The 15,888-nt window shown below is 55.1% G+C and overlaps 1 protein-coding gene across 7 annotated transcripts; it reads right to left on the bottom strand.

The window, feature by feature from the left end:
- Positions 1 to 12: 12 nt before the first annotated feature.
- Positions 13 to 14,946, bottom strand: CCDC120 (coiled-coil domain containing 120). 7 transcript variants are annotated; one of them, XM_019714323.3, is made up of 13 exons: positions 14,589 to 14,946; positions 10,037 to 10,200; positions 9,315 to 9,351; positions 6,698 to 6,798; positions 6,435 to 6,525; positions 6,163 to 6,296; positions 5,354 to 5,494; positions 4,699 to 4,975; positions 4,284 to 4,346; positions 3,871 to 4,045; positions 3,640 to 3,738; positions 1,615 to 2,529; positions 13 to 1,137 (listed from the first exon to the last, which is right to left on the bottom strand). In XM_019714323.3, the coding sequence occupies exons 5-13, from the start codon at positions 6,481 to 6,483 to the stop codon at positions 1,023 to 1,025; spliced, it is 1,968 nt and encodes a 655-aa protein (XP_019569882.3). In that variant the 5' UTR covers positions 6,484 to 6,525; positions 6,698 to 6,798; positions 9,315 to 9,351; positions 10,037 to 10,200; positions 14,589 to 14,946; the 3' UTR covers positions 13 to 1,022. The 7 variants fall into 7 exon arrangements, with proteins under 7 accessions (XP_019569882.3, XP_019569881.3, XP_019569886.3 ...); XM_019714322.3 differs by lacking the exon at positions 9,315 to 9,351; XM_019714327.3 differs by lacking the exons at positions 6,698 to 6,798; positions 9,315 to 9,351.
- Positions 14,947 to 15,888: the final 942 nt, after the last annotated feature.

Raw genomic sequence — 15,888 nt, 5'->3', positions numbered from 1 at the left:
GCAACACATGGGTTCGGTTTACACATTTATTCTAGAAATCCCCTTCCAGTGTGGGTAGTGTCTTGGGCCCAGCTTTGTTGGTACAAAAAGAAAAGTTAAACACCAGGTAAAGGGGGTAGGGGGACCCCCAGCTCCAGAAAGTCACAGACAGGTATAGAAAACACAGCTTGTGTATATTTGTTTAAAAAGTGGTGGATGGAAGGAAAGCCAGGGAAGATGTGACGCGGCCCGTGGCTAGGCGTCACCTGAGGCTTTGACTGGCATATGCCAGGTTCCACCACAGCAGCATCCCAGGACACAACACGCCCAACGGCTCTGCCCTTTGGCCCTCCTGTGGGGCCTCCAGACAGGGAAGTCAGGGCAGAGGCTGCCGCTAAAGGCTGGGCCGTCTCACCCTGGAGGCAGAAGCAGCGGGCACAGACAGGCAGACAGGGACAGGGGTCCTTTGAGCACCCCTGGGGTGGGAAAATGAACCCAAGCCCCCCACCCAGACTTCTGTACTTCCAAATGTGGGCAGAGAGCCCACCTCCCCAAGAACAGACCTGGTGGGGGTGGCACGGAGTTCTGTCCACATCAGAGTCCCTGGCTGCCCCAAACAGGGCCCTGTGACTCTATATGGTCCATTTTGTGGAAGAGGCTCCTGAATGGAGCAGGCTGGGCATGGGGGCAGGAATGAACCCAGCCAGATGGGATCACAGTTTCCCTTTTATAAAATGCCTAGTGTTGGGGGACAACAGTGAACATCGAAATCACAACTGTAAACAGAAATGGAGGAGGGCTTGGAGTCCCCATTACACCAGCCCCTCTTTTAAGCTGGCTGAGGGCCCCAGTTCTCAGCACGGTACCAGAGGAGAAGCAGGGCATCAGACACCTTCATGGACCCACAGGGAGCCGGGCCTTGAAAGATCAGGTTGGCGCCCCCTAGGACTGAGAGCAACCACACCCCAGGGCTCAGCGAGGTCAGCTGTGTGCTCCCCAGACTGGAGTCATGCCCGGGCCAACAAGGGGCATACAAAAAGGGGTCAGACCAGTGTCCCCGGGGTCTGAGGGTCAGAACTGGACGACTGCTCCCCCTCTAGCGTCAGGTCACTTAAACGAGCGCTGAGCTCCGGGGGGTACAGGAAGTCCGCGTAGTATCTTTAGAAAGGGTAGCAGGAATCCGGAGGACAGGGTGGGAAGACAGAGAAGAGAGGAGAAGACGGACAAGACACAGAAAGAGAGAGGAAAAGAGGCACGTTAAAGAGGTGGAGGCAGGTACAGGACAGTACCTTGAGGCTCGCAAGCATGGGGCATGGTGAAAAGAGGAAGAGAAAGGCAAGGGCACAGGACATCCTTTCCTCCCAGCACCCTGGTCCCAAGGCTCATTTTCAGTTGACATGCACTGCTTGTTAAAAGGTTAAAATTCTTCTATAGCACGGTAAAGAGCTGCTGTTACCAGGGCCCAAGATACCCCTCCACCGAGATCCCATGGCCCAGCGATCGTGTGCCAAGGCAGCAGCTAGCACTCTCACGGTCCAAGTCATTAGCTCTCATAACCAGCTGTCCCCTAGCCTGGAGACCTTTGCCATGTGCCTTAAGAGACCCCTTACCCATCAGTAAAAGCACCCCCCATACCTGCCGGAGACAGGGGGCGCCGTGAAACTCCTCGAGTGTGGGAGGGGTGCCTGGCTGGGGGCCCCATACAGCGCCTGGCCCACCTCATAGCAGCGGGCATGGAGGAAGGGCGGGTGTTGCGGGCCCATGTGGGGGAGCACAGACCGGCGCTGGGGCCCCGCGCCCAGTCCCGAGTTCCGGATGTACCAGTCGCGCAGCCCCTCCAGAGCAAGGTTCTTGTGGCCGCTGCGCTCCCCAGCCGGGGGGATGCGGGTGGGTGGGGGCAACCACAGCAGAGGGTTTGGATGCACCTCTGGACCCTCGGTGGCCTCCAGGGGCAGGCCACAGGGCTTGGTGCGGGTGGCACGGGTGTGGGGGTCCTTACTGCGGAGGAGGGGGCTGCTGCCATCAGCTGCATACACAGGTGGCGGGCCGGGGAGCATGGTGAGGAGCCCATCCCGGCGGGACAGGGATGCTGGGACCTCAGCTGCAGGCAGCAGCTCCCCCCAGCCTGGCCCACCAACACCACGGGGCAGGCCTCGGTCCAGTGAATAGTCCAAGAGGAAGTCCCCACACACAGGTGGGAGCCGAGGGGGCCCGCGGGAGGCAGGGGCAGCTGAGCTTGGCCGGGCAGCCCTGGGAGGGTCTGGGGGACCAGCTGTGCGGGAGGAGAAGGCAGGGACTGGTTGGGGGCGCTCATACAGCACCTCGCTGCTTTTACAGACTGGGGGACCAGTGGCAGGGGGAGCCAGAGGTGCAGGTGGGGAGCCAGCTCCACCCCCAGCTGCCCGGTCTACAAGCAGGGCCTCGGAGCTGTTGCTGCGGCGGGTACGAGCTGTGAAGAGGGAGGCGCGGTCGGAGGCTGGTTCTGCCCGGGGGAAGCCCATCTGGGAGTCCTGGCTGCCCGACCACTGGCGAGAATGGAGGCCTTCAGGTCTGGAGGAGTGGAGGTGGGTGTGATGGGAGGAAGGTCAGAAATATCAGGTTGATGGGTTGAGTGTCCCAGATCCCTACCACGCCTCTCTGAGCCTTCACGTCCCCACCCCCAAAATGGACCCAGGATTAGAAATCGTGTGTATAAAGGTGTTAGAGGTATATAAAGGGCAGCAGAGGTTCTGCCCCAGACTGGGGAGCAGAGGGATTGAAAATGTATGGGGGGCCTGTGGCTGTTAGCTCTGAGGGAGATATCAGTGTGTGTCAGGCTAGAGAGGAAATGCTGGCATGGGAGGGCCCAGCATAGGGCTCTTCCAAGCACATAGGACCTACACCCCTGCTAAGGTGCTCCTCATGGCTCCCCACCTCCTCCACAATGAGGTCCTAATCCTGAGGCCTGGAATTCAAGGCCCTTCCTGAACTCTCTATCCCCCCGCCCCCGCCCCTGCCATGTATATGAACCACCCAAAACTATCATCCCAACAGCCACCATCACAGGATGCAGGCTCCGCAAGAACGGGGACTTTGTTTTGTTCACAACCTGAGAAAAGCAGGCACTTAGTATTTAAGAAGCAATAGAGTACAATGGTTGAAAGCATGGACTCTACAGTCAAATTTGCTTGGGTTCAAATACCAGGTCTTTGGTTTACTTAAGAAGTCACTTAATCTCTGTGTGCCTCAGTTTCCTCACCTATAAAACGGGAATAACAATACAGTAGCACCTACCTCACAGGGATCTTGTGATGATTAAATGAGTTGATACAATGTAAGGCACTGATTCCTAGCAGACCATAGGCACTCAGTATATGTGCACCAGAACTTATTATGCTCACAGTGCCTTTCAAAGGCAGACATTATTATGCCCATTTCACAGATGAGGAGACCAAAATTCATAGAAGGTAAATGACTTGTCCAAAATGCACAGAAAAGCCCATACTCAAACTTTGGGGCTTCTGCCCCAAGTCCCCACCCCCTTCTTCTCCACCAACGCAACTCTTATTCACCTTTCAAAGCCCAGCCTTTTATGTCCCACACCCTTTGGTAATGCTCTCCCAGTTAGAACTAATGATTCCCTCCTCTGGTCCTCAAATCCACCCCCCCCAATCCTCTTACTTGCAGAGCTGGGGGCCAGCGCCCCGGGTGAGGACAGGGGTGGCAGGCACACTTCGCCCCTCAAAACTGGAGGCACTCCTGGGCAGAGAGCGTGTGGGGCTAGACAGAGAAGGGCAGACCCGGGTGGGGCTCCACGTTAGAGACCGTCCCCACCAGCAGGCCCTCCTGCCCGCCCAAGCTCAAGATCCCATTCCTGGTTCACGGGGAAGGGAGGTAAGGGCTCACCCTTACCTGGTGGGGCTGGCCACAGAGTTCCGCCGGCTCTTTAGGTCCCCGTAAAGATCTGACGGGGATGGTTTCCATGGGGCTCGCCGCTCAGGGCTGCCCCCAGATACAGCCCGCAGCTGGTCCCAGGCCTTGGGTGGCGAGGGGCGCTCCGTCAGAGGGAAGCAGCCACGGGGCTCCTCTGGGTGGGAGGGAGAAAGCAGGGGACAATTCGATGAGAGGGAGCCTGATGGGTTGCAGGCAAAGGGCAGGGCCTAGGGAGGCAGGGAGAGGCAGAGGGATGGGCAGGGCTGATGAGGCTGAAAGTGAAGAGAAGGGACCCACAGGAGGATGGAGTGTGGAAGGAGGACCTGGGGAGGGAGGGAGGGAAGGGGCCGAGCATGACAGGGTGGCTGGGTTAGAGGGACAGGTGTCCTCACCATTATCATGGCTGGCCCCAGACTCTGAGAGGGAGCTGCTCTCCGAGTGCAGAACTACATCCTCTATAGGGGAGAAGGGGGCAATACCAGCCAATCAGTGCCAGGCCTGGGGCCATCCCCTTACACCGCGGACCATTCTCCTCCTCACCCTGTACCTTCCCCAAGAATCCACCTTTATCTGAATCCCAGACCACCAGAGGCTTGGCTCCTCACTTTCCAGGGGCCTATGGGTCAGTTCCCAATGGCCCCACCCTTGCCCGGAGCCAGTTTATCACCACTCCTCTTACTAATCGGGTCCCTTCAATTAAGTTCTGCCCACTTTTCATTGGGTGGTTCCCCACCCCACCCTTACCTTGTCCCTTAGCCAATACCCACTTCCCCACTGTTACTAGTGGGATGACAGGGCCTGACTCACCTTGGCTAAGCTGAGTGAGGCGTGTGCTCAGGCAGACACCCTGGGCGGTGATAACTGCCCCTGTGGACAGCGGGAGCACCGGCAGGCCGAGGCGGGCTCGGACGTCCCCAAGCTGCTCCTCCAGCTCGTGCAGCCTCCGCAGTGCATCTGCCTGGACCTGGCGCCGGCGCCGGCGCTGCTCAGCACTCAGCTCTGGGGCCAAGGCCAGGCGGCGAGCAGCTGCCGCGATCTGTTGCTGTACTGACACCTCACGTTCCAGGGCCTCGAGAGCCAGCTCCTGCAGGGCCCACCCAAGAGGGTGGGACAGAACCAAATGTTGGAAATGGCCAAGCACAGAGACCAGGAGGTGGCAGAGCCCACCTACACTGGAGGTGGGGCCTGCTCTTCCTGGGGGTGGTTTATTCCCTCTGGGGGCAGGATCTGTCTTGATTACAGGCTGGGCCTATTCATCTTCCAGAGGGGGAAAGGCTAATCCCCACAGGGAGGGACTAGCACGCTCCCTCAGACCCCAAACCCACCTCCCTCAGGCCCAGTCCCTTCTCACCTTGACGTCTCCTTCCCTTGGATGCAACCCCGTCTGCCCAGGCTCCCTTTAGGCTCCTTCTCCTCTGTATGTGTCCCGTCCCTAACTTGCTCTCCTCACCCATCTGCTCACCTCAGCAGGGCACAAGGAGTGGTGTGCTGGGTTGGGGGGCGGTGGAGGGTAGGCTCGGGCTGCAGGAGGCCGCCGACGGACCAACTGGGGTCGTTCACCAGGTTCCAGCGGGCACTCAGGGGGCAGATGGCCAGTCAGCTCCTGGAAGAGGGGTGGGCGACAGGGGTCAGAGACTACCAGAGGTTAGTTGGAGGAATCGGGCAAAGTAGTAATGACTCCAGAAGCTACAGAAGTCCTACTAGGAGCCCAGTGCTGTTTGGCATCCCATGCCTGTTATTTCTCTTCCTCCTCCCAGTTCTCCACCAGGCAGATGTGCATCCTGGATTCTCAGCCCCTTGATGGCCCAAATCCCATGGGAGTGGGCATGGTAGGCAGGGAGATCTGCTTTGGAATCCAGAATTTTTGGGTTTTTATGAAGGTGACACAGTCTGTATATTATAGAACATACCTTCAGGGCCTGGGGCTATATGCTCTGAACTGCATTGTTATTTCTGACAAACTGTCTGGACACTCACACCAAGAGGGGTCAATCAACACTATAAATCATCCCACGTCAGTTCAGGTCAGGTTTTACAGCCAAATTTTGGAAATAACAATTGTTTTGTGAGGTTTTTTTGACTTCAAAAAAACCTAACGGGGGGGCACTGCCATATTTTAGATTCTAAGATATCTAAGCTGAGCTTTGAGGAGCGAGAGCGTGATAGGGAATTTGCAACTCAGTCAAGTGGCTCAGCAATGGCCACTCCAGTCTGCCTACCAAAGGGCCCGGGCTCCTCACCCCCGCCCGACACTCAGGGCCAGGCCCTCACCGCCTCCTGGAGACACACTTTGCGTAGCTCCTGAAGTTTCAGCCTCAGGGCCTCCTGCAGAGCCCGCTGCCGGTCAAGCAGCCCCCGCAGACGTTCTGACTTCACCTGGGGAGCAGCCTCTCCGAACAGGGCAGCTGGACACAGAGTGAGCAAAGATCAGTGGGGCAACCAGGGCATCCTGTGGGACCAGGGACCAACCCTACCCAAGTGGGCGGGCAGGTGTTGACTCAGAGCAGGTGAGGAGGCAGCAGGAGGAGGAACCAGACACTGACCTGAGGCATTGAAGGTGGGAGAGCTGATCAGCTGACCTTTGACTTCCATCCCGGTGCTGTCAAGAGGCCGTGGCTGATGGTGGGACAAGGCCTGGCAGTGATTCATAGAAACCATTAAGGAAGCACACATGTGGTCCCCAAACCCTTACCCCACCCAGCTTCCTACACCCCAGCTGGGAAGAAGGAGTATCCTGACCCCACTGCCTGCTTGACCTGCCCTCTCAGAATCTGTGTCAATATATGGCCCCACTTGGCCCTGGTACCTTGGTCCCCTTCCCATTGAGTGGAAACACAGCAAGTGGGGTGCTGGCGCGGACTTACGATGCCTCCTCAGAGGCCCATGAGGCACAGTCAGGAGTCTCACCTGGGGAGAATTAATGGCAGAGATTCAACCAACTATAAGAACAATGGGCATTTATAAAGCACCTGGATGCCCAGCATAGTTACCTTCTAAGCCACCTTTAATCTTTACAACCACCCTGTGATGGCAGTTCTATGATTATGATGACCTCCAGTTTAGAGATGAGGAGAGTAAGTCACAAAGAGGTGAAATAACTTGCCCACGGCTAAGGATGGAGCCCAGGCCCACCCCTTCAGTCCAACACGCTAACACACTAGAGCTACTCCCACCTCACTAATTCCTCAGAAGCTTGAAGCCCGTAGGGCTGCAGGGTGTGGCTGCTATCTGGAATGCTCTTTTCACTTTTCACCACGCCAGCCCCTGCTTCTCACACAGTAGGGCTTAAAAGTCACTTCCAGAGGTGGGCCCCTACACTTCGTCCCCTCACAACTGCTGTCCAATGAGAGACTGTGCCTCCCTTGTACATTCGTGAGGACAGGAAATGTGTATGTCCTGTTTTCATCCGTATCTCTGGCACTCAAAATACTTGTGTGTGCACAGCAAGTGTTCAGTTAATGTCTGCTGAGTGAAAGAATAACGAGGCAGCTGACCCAGGGATCAAGCCCAGACCTGTGGGTTGCTACTTGTCCCAACCCTCCTATGGCCCTGGTGTGGCACAGAGAGTGTCCACTTGGCCCCAGGACCCCTGTAGCCTCTCTGCCCACCCAGCCTGTCTTGCACCCAGCACAGGGAAGTCACCCTGCCGGGACCATGAACAGTGAAGTCCACAACTGCACATAACAAGCTGACTGCCTCCTGTCTCCTTCTCTGCCCCAAACTGCCCTGGCTAGCCATGGAGCCTACCTTGGCTGGCCGCCAGCCCTGCCCTCATCCCCTCCTCTGGAATTTGCTCCCTCCCTCCCACGTCCTGCTCAGTCCCCAGCTGGGAGCCAGGTGACATCACCTCCCACCACCTGGCCTGATCCCAGTGGTAGGCAGCTGGGAGGAACTCATGAGACCACAGATGTCCAATCCCCACTTACCTCGAACTCCTCAGCTTGTCATGACAAGATAGTCAGGTATGGAGAAGACTCAGGCAAATGAGGAGGTATGGGTTCAACCCCCTTCCCTACCTGTACATTGGGGGATGTGGTGCTACCAGTTCCTCGGCAGTCCTACCTGCCCCATAGGGTCTACACCTTTCCTGTGATTCCCTGTCCTCATCAGGGGTGGAGATCAGCCCCTATAGGCCTTGTGGGTACCCAGGCAGCAGCATGTACTTTGCAGAGGTGCTCACATGCCCATCCTCTGAGGTTTGACATTGTCCAGCACTGTAGGGTTTCCTTGAGGTCCGAAACTCGGCCTCCTCTGTCCCTTGGCTCCTGGGGATCTTTCTTCCCCAGCCTCAGTTGGGTTTGAAGAATTCTCCCAAGGCTCGCCTACACCTTCCTCCACCCCAACAGGAACCGCCACTCCTCCCTGGTGGGCCCGTTCGCCAGAATTGATCCTACATCTGATGCTGGGCTGCCTCCAGCCTTTCTTCCCTGGGAGCTCACAACATCTTGGAAGCCAGCACGGGGTCCATAAAGGAACCCCGACTCCATCCTGTCAGCCTCACCTTGAGGACATAGCTAGGGCCTGAGTCATGGGGTCACTGGGCAGGCTAGACATAGGATCCACACCCTACACCCCCACACCCGGCTCCCGAACCTCTGCCTCCATGAGCCTGCCCTCGGCACATTTGCCTTAGGGCCCGGGGCTGCTCCATGCCCACCCAGAGACGAGGAGAAGGGAATGCCAGCAGCCTCCTCCCCAATGCCCTCCCACAGCAGCCCCTGGGTTTCCCCATTGGTGGTTCTGTCCTGTCCCAGGATGGGTTGCAGTAGGAGAGCTGCAGAGAGCACCCCCACACCCAGAGGCGGGCCCAGCAGGTTTTTCAGGTCTGCCCTTCTGACACCACAGCCGAGAAAGAAATTCCTGGCTGTAATGATTGTTTACAACCAAGATACCTCACCTGGGTGGCACCTCAACACCTTTCGTGGGACCCCCATTTCCACATCCTGCCATGGTGGGAGCAAATACAAACTGCCAGTGTCTGGACTGTCCACATTGACCTAGGGGCCCCCTGCCCCACTCTAGATGAACAGATGGGGGACAGGCACTTCGGGCAGGGAGGTGCCGGGAAGTAGTTTCTCACTCGCCCAGTTTGGGCTTTTCTGAGGGGCTGTGCCCTGGGTTGAGGGAGAGCAGAGGCTACCCCCAAAGAGGAGGAAGGGGGAAGAGGAAGTGGGGGGACTGGAGAAGAGGGACTCTGTCTTCTCTCCTCCCTGATCCCTTCCCTTCCTCCATTTCCGGCAAGGGATCAGCTTTATGCCAGGAAAGGAAATTGGACATTTTGGGCTTCATCCATCTATGCACTCAGGCTCTCTTTCCTCTCTGTCCTCTAGCACAGACCTGGCTCTTTTCCACAGGGAATGTTAGTACACCCCATACCCTCATCCCCCCGACCCGACCCTGGGCCCATGTTCCCAAGTGCTCACCAATACCAGACAGGTACTATGGGGTGGCCTCAGGTACCTGAAAAAAATAGTTGTCTCAACCAGGCCTGGCTCCGGCTGGTAGTGGCAGTGAGCGGTGAGCGGTAAGCACAGTGGCAGAAGCCTAGGCCGCCTCCCACTAGGCAATGGCCCAGCCTACCTGGCCAGGGACTGGGCTGGCCCATACCTTTTAACCCTTGCCTGCCTGCCACCAGGGCTCGGGCCACCCTTAGGGCCAGGTCCCCTCAGGGTGTCCAGCATGGCCAAGAAGAGAGCCTGGATCTCCCCCCACACACAGCCTATACACCCAGCAAAGAACTGGGGAAGAAGGGCAAAGGGTGGTGGGAGTGGCGGCTGCCTCTGGTGCTGCCCAAGTTGCCAGATCAGACCCTGCCCACTCCCGGGTATTACCTGGGTGCTGGGGGATAGAGGTCTGGGGAGGCACTAAGCACATGGGAGGCCTCGGGTGGATGTCTCTTGGCAGCTCGCATCCCATTCCTGAGGCCCCTACCCTTTCCTCCCAGGGCAAGGCAGCAGTAGGAGGTCTTCAGATAACTCCCACCTTCACTGGGGTAATAGTTTCCCAACTGGGGACAGAGGAGATCAACTTTTCTAAGGAGAAACCAGGTCCCAAGACCCCACCACCTTCTGCAGCTCCAGGAGAAATCATGCCAGCAAACCGACAAAATACACATGTGGTTTAACGCCTCCTGGTCCCTACAAACCTGGGTGGATTGGGCAGACCCAGCTCCTCATAGCCAGCTTGTAGATGTGGAAGCTGGGACGCAGAGAGGTGAAGCAGCCTGATTCTGATCACACAGGCATAAGAGCAGGAGGGATCAGATCTTGGAGGGCTGGGTCCTGGGTTAGAGGCTGACAGAGGCTATTCCTGCAAGGGAGGAGGAGCGGGAAAGGGGACTCATGCTGCTTCACATCCACACTGGGTCGCCCCCCCCCACTCTTCCCCCTCAGGCATTTCTGGCCAAGAGTCAAGGAAATTGAGGGCTCTGAGTGCTACGATGTTTTTCCCCCACACCACCATTTGGGCTCTGGGCCTGCCCCAACACGTATCACACATCCTGCACTCTATTTGGGACCATCTGCTCTGTGACCTCTGGACACAAGCCCAGCCCGGGCCCCTGCAGCAGCCTAGCTGTTAGGTGAAAGGGCAGAGTGAGGCAAGCTCCCTGCCTGCTTGGCAGGTGGGTCAAGCCTGGGGAGGAGCTCACTCTGTATCAGCAAAACCCCACATATATGTCTCCTGCCACCCGGCCCACCTTTCTTCCTGGCTATGAGATTTCCGGCAGGGAACACAAAGGCCCCTTTCATCACCCCCTTCTCCCCCTCTTTGCTGCCTGTGGCTGGTGGAGGTGACAGCAATAAGGTGGGCAGCTGGGTGTCGGTGGGGAGTGTCCTCTCAGACATGGCCTTTCCCTCCCGCCTATTGGGGGACACCAAGGATGTTGGGAAGAGACATGTTTATAAAATCAGAGCTGAGAGGGGCAAGGGTATCTGGCTGGCAGTGCAGATTGAGTCTCAAGGCTTAGGCTTCCTCATCTGAAAAATGGGTAACCGGTGCTTAGAGAGCCAAGACAGGCAGGCCAAAGTCACTTTGGAAGGCATTTCACAGTGCAAAGACACTCACACCATGTCATTAATGACTGTCAATAACAACAATAATGACCTCATGTTCATTGCAGCTTTATCATTGCAGCTTTATTTACGGTGGCCAAGACATGGAAACAAACAAAATGTCCTTCGATAGATGAATGGATAAAGAAGTTGTGGTATATATACACAATGGAATACTATTCGGCAGTAAGAAAAGACGAAATAGGACCATTTGTGACAACATGGATGGATCTTGAGAGTATAATGCTAAGTGAAATAAGTCAGACAAAAAAAGCAGAGAACTATATGATTTCACTGATATGTGGTATATAAACCAAAAACAACAAAAGAACAAGACAAACAAATGAGAAACAGAAACTCATAGACACAGACAATAGTTTAGTGGTTACCAGAGGGTAAGGGGGGGTGGGGGGTGGGAGATGAGGGTAAGGGGGATCAAATGTATGGTGATGGAAGGAGAACTGACTCTGGGTGGTGAACACACAATGGGATTTATAGAGGAGGTATTACAGAATTGTATACCTGAAATTTATGTAACTTTACTAACAACTGTCATCCCAATAAACTTAATTAAAAAATAATAATAATGACCTCACACGGAGGTGGGCTGGTGAGGGAGTAAAGAGGAGACAGCAGGTAACTGGGCCTCTTGGGCCAGGCAGACAGGCAGGGCAGAGTCACACATACACATCATTGCCCTGTCCCATGACTTTTAACAGCCTGGAAGCTGGCCAACCTCTAAGCCCCACCGCAGCTGGGACCTGAGCCTCAGGTGGCCTCATGGAGGGGTAGCAAGTGGTGGGTCTGGGGTTCAACCCAACTCTGCTACTTACTGGCTATGTGACTGCCCGGACAAGTCCCTTAACCTCTCTGGGCCTCAGTGTCCTCACATGTAAAATGGGGGTGATGATAACTGTATGTACCTCATGGGGTTGTTGTGAGCATGACATGAGTTAATACATTTAAAGCTCGCTTAGGACAGTGCCTGGTCCACACTAAGTGCTCACTACGTACTGACTGTCATAATTACAAGTATTCCTCACAACCCAAAGTCAGGAATCAAATATACATACATATACATATACATGTACATATACGCATACATGTACACGTACGTATACATATACATGTCCATATACATGTCCATATACATATACATATGGAGGGAGGGACAGAGAGACAGAGCTGGTATCCCTCAGCCTCCAAACCCTCCCTACTTGCTACCCAGACCTGGAACACTCCCTACTCGCCAAACCAGACATATTTGAAACAGAGCTGTTTTTCCTCATTATCCAATCTCTGCTTACTCAACATCAAAAAGTGCAGGAACCACATATATTTACACAACACAGTACCCTTACTATCCCAATTCTTGCCACTGAAGTTCAGGAAAATGAAAAGATTTGAATGTGTTTTTGTGTTAGAGCCTTTATGCTTCATTATCTGCTCTCTCCCTAGTCATATGTAAAATGCACAAATATTTGTTTTTTGAGAGTGAGTTTATCAACACACCACTGGATCCGTGTGACAAAGAGGAACAGCAAATCATACACACACACACACACACACACACACGTGCACACACACATAAAATGCAAAAACAAAATACCTTCAGATAAGTTGGAGTCTTTCACTGTCTGAACTATCCGAACGCTCCACCTCAAAACTCAAGTACCAAATAGATTGGGACAATGAGGGATGCTTGTTTTGTTATTAATAGGTTTGGATAAATGTTTTAGGTAAATAGGATGGGTCTGGCATTTCATTCCTCAAACTCTCTATGAGAAATGCAGGAACAAAACATAATTGAATAACACATTACCTCCTCTCTATCCAAATTCTCCGACTGTCTTCAGAATCAAGATTTGGACAGCAAGGGAACTTCATATTATTATTGGTGTTGTTATTGGTACTACTGGATAGGCCTGATTCTAATACCCAGTGACTGTCCCTCCAGACCTGCCCCACAGAGGTTGGATGGACTTAGCACCAGGATTTGTACTGTTTACTGCTGAGAGAAGGGGGAATAAGCCCCTGCCCCCAAACCACCCCTACCAAGCCCTGAAGTCTCTGGCCTAGAACAGACTTTCTTCAGGTCAAAAAAGCAGGGATCATGCACCTAGGATTAAGACCAGGAGATGAGGGGGACACGATGTAGAAGAGTCACACATACCTTTAAGTGCCCCACCTCCACATATTTGCTCATCCCCCATGGGGTAGCCCCCAACCTAGCAAGACTGGAAACATGACCCAGACCTTGCAGACTCCCAGAGAGGCACTGAATAATTTAGGGTGTTCTCCCACACTTGGGGAGGGTTTGGGGCATAGAAACAGTTCTATGCCCTCCTAGAGCAGGGAGAGAAATGCAAGCTATGTGTGAGATCACTGGGTCGAGGGGGGGAAATCATATATAAAACCACCTCGGCCACATGGGACACAGGGCTGCTTGCTCTTGCTCATGCTAAGAGAAGCATTCGGGATGAACTTCAGAGATAATGGGAAGAGCAGAACCTCCAAGTTCAGGGGTAGGGTATAATGAGATGGAGTCCCTGTCCTTCTGGCTCAGAGGGGATGGAAAGTGGGTGTTAGGAAGATCTGAACAGGGTAGAGGGGCATGTGAAGAGATACAATAGGGGCCTGGGGTTGGGACGGGATGAAGAGACAGGACAGGAAGGATTGTAGGGGACCAGACAAAATCAGAGTCATTGTAGAATGGAGGTCAGTAGGCAGGACAGAGAAGGAGCCAGGACACTGGCCAGGAGATGGGATGCAGTGAGGTTCAGGACAAGGGCTAGAGAAAGAGCAGGGGGCAGCAAGGGACAAAAGAGCAGGGCATGGTCAGGGTCAGTATAGAACAGGAATCAGAAGACATGATGGGGGCCAGGCCAAGACAGCAGTCAAAGGAAGGGATAGGAAAAAGGGCAGGTTCAGGATGGAGGTAAGGAATAGGAAAAGACTGGGACAGAATGAAGCTAGGAATGAGGATAGTGATGGGACAGAGAAAACGGGAAAATAACAGGGTTGGGGGCAGGGACAGGGCAGGGGACAGGGGGATGGTCTACAGGTGGTGAGCCAGTATGGAGACCAGGAGTCAGGAGAGGGACCAGAGGGACAGTACAGGGTGGGGACAAAATACAGAAGTCAGAGGTCAGGAATCTGTACCGACCTGGATCAGACTGGGGTTAGAGGGACAGGATAGGACAGGAAGGGGTTCAGAGCCAGGATTAAGAATTTAGGGAACAGACAGGTCAAGCATAAGGAGACAAACTGGGGTGATCAAGACAAGGCAAGATGAGCTTCAGAGATGGTACAGGGTCAGGCAAGGATCTGGGGTCAGGGCAAATATCCTTAGAACAGAACTGGATGGGGTCTGGGGAAAGGACTGAATTTCGGGGGACAAAACAGGAGTTGAAAATGACGCCAGGCCAGAATATGGTTAAGCCAGGGGTCAGACCGGAGGTCCTGGGGTCAAGAGCGGCCCCGGATCGAGGTTAAAAGACATGTAGTCAGGTTCAACAAGGGTCGAGAGGGAAATCACGGGGTCAGAGGTCGAGGGTGCGCGCGCAGGTACATCCCCCGTTGGCGTTTCCGGGCCCTTACCCCGCCCAGTCTCCTCCCTTCCTCCCCCGGGCGGGCATTACTCACCGAGGGTCCTCGCCCCGCGGCGTAGGCGGGGTCGGTGTGCGCCTAGAATGTGGTGGGCGCGCCCCTCCCTCGTCGCCCCCCGCTCGTCCCCGGGCTCGCGACCCGCTCGATCCGCGCCCCGCCGTGGGCCGCGTTCGGCCGCGCCACTGTTAGCCGTGGGGGCCAGATGGGGGGGGCGCGGGGAGAGTGGGAGAGCAGCGCCGGCTTGGCCGCGGGCGGTGGACACCGGCCCCCACACGGGTAACTCGGATCGGTCCGATCTTGGCGGCACTGCCACCTCTGCCGCTGAGCGCGAGCCTGAGTGGGGGGGATAGTGACAGGGGGCGGGGCAGGAGACCACAGCAGCGGCGGAGACCAAGTGCGCAGGCGCCGGTTCGGGTCTTGGAGCCCCGGGAGCGCCAGGAGCGAACCAGCTGAGAGCGCGTGCGCACACTCTCTCGAGGGCGGCGGAGCTCTCCCCTCCCAGGCCACGCCCCTTCAGTGATCAGACTGGAGCCCCTCACCCCAAGTCACCCCTTAACAGACCACCAGGCAGTACACCAAACTGCCTTCTATCAGCTGCCACCACACCACAAAACTCCCCCAACTACCCTCCAAGCCCCAAATGTACCCCAAACCACCCTTTATAAATTATATCCCCTAACTATTGATTGATCCCAAGCAGTATCCCCAATCCACCCTGCATGGACCCCAAGGTGTACAAACTACCCTCCACTACCCCCAAGTTGTTCCCCCAAACCATCTGAAATCAGCCCTGAAACCATTAACCTCCAAAGAGCACTTTCAAATCACCCTCCATTTACCCCCAATATGCACCCCGAACACCTTCCAGTAACCCCAAACCACTCTCCATGTACCCTCCTAACCATACTCAGTTGATACCCAAATGGTTCTGCAAGAGCCCTCAACACCACCCCAAACTTTCTTAACTACCTTTGGTGTGGCCCGCACCTGCACCCCAAATCAATTCCAATAGTCACCTGTTCCACCTCCAAACCATGCTCCGTGAACCCCCCACCAAACTTTCCATTGACCAACCCCATCCCCTGCAAAACAGCCCCATCACTGTCCCATATACTCCCAACTACTCAATGTCATCCTCCAATTGCACTTCAAACTACCCTCCAACACCCTCTCCATTCCAACTGCATTCCACTGATCCAAACTCCACCCCCAAAGCACTCTCCAGCAATCCTTAACTACACCCCAAATAACTGCCAACCTTCTTTCTGTAGTTACCCAATTGGACCCCCAAATCATACTTCAGTGACCCACACATATTACAAAGCACCCTCCTGTG

This window comes from Rhinolophus sinicus, chromosome 18 (assembly GCF_057876585.1).
Source record: "Rhinolophus sinicus isolate RSI-liver-muscle chromosome 18, RSI-T2T, whole genome shotgun sequence".
Classification (NCBI taxonomy): Eukaryota; Metazoa; Chordata; class Mammalia; order Chiroptera; family Rhinolophidae; genus Rhinolophus; species Rhinolophus sinicus.
The sequence above is the reverse complement of the archived record's forward strand: the minus strand, read 5'-3'. Positions and strand labels throughout refer to the sequence as shown.

Coding starts and splice junctions, on each gene's coding strand:
- CCDC120 (XM_019714323.3), bottom strand. CDS start 6,483: ATGGAAGTCAAAGGTCAGCTGATCAGCTCTCCCACCTTCAATGCCTCA. Junction 3,739..3,870: donor TCTGTGGCCAGCCCCACCAG/GTAAGGGTGAGC, acceptor TTCTCTGTCTAG/CCCCACACGCTCTCTGCCCA. Junction 2,530..3,639: donor GCTGGCCCCCAGCTCTGCAA/GTAAGAGGATTG, acceptor CCACTCCTCCAG/ACCTGAAGGCCTCCATTCTC.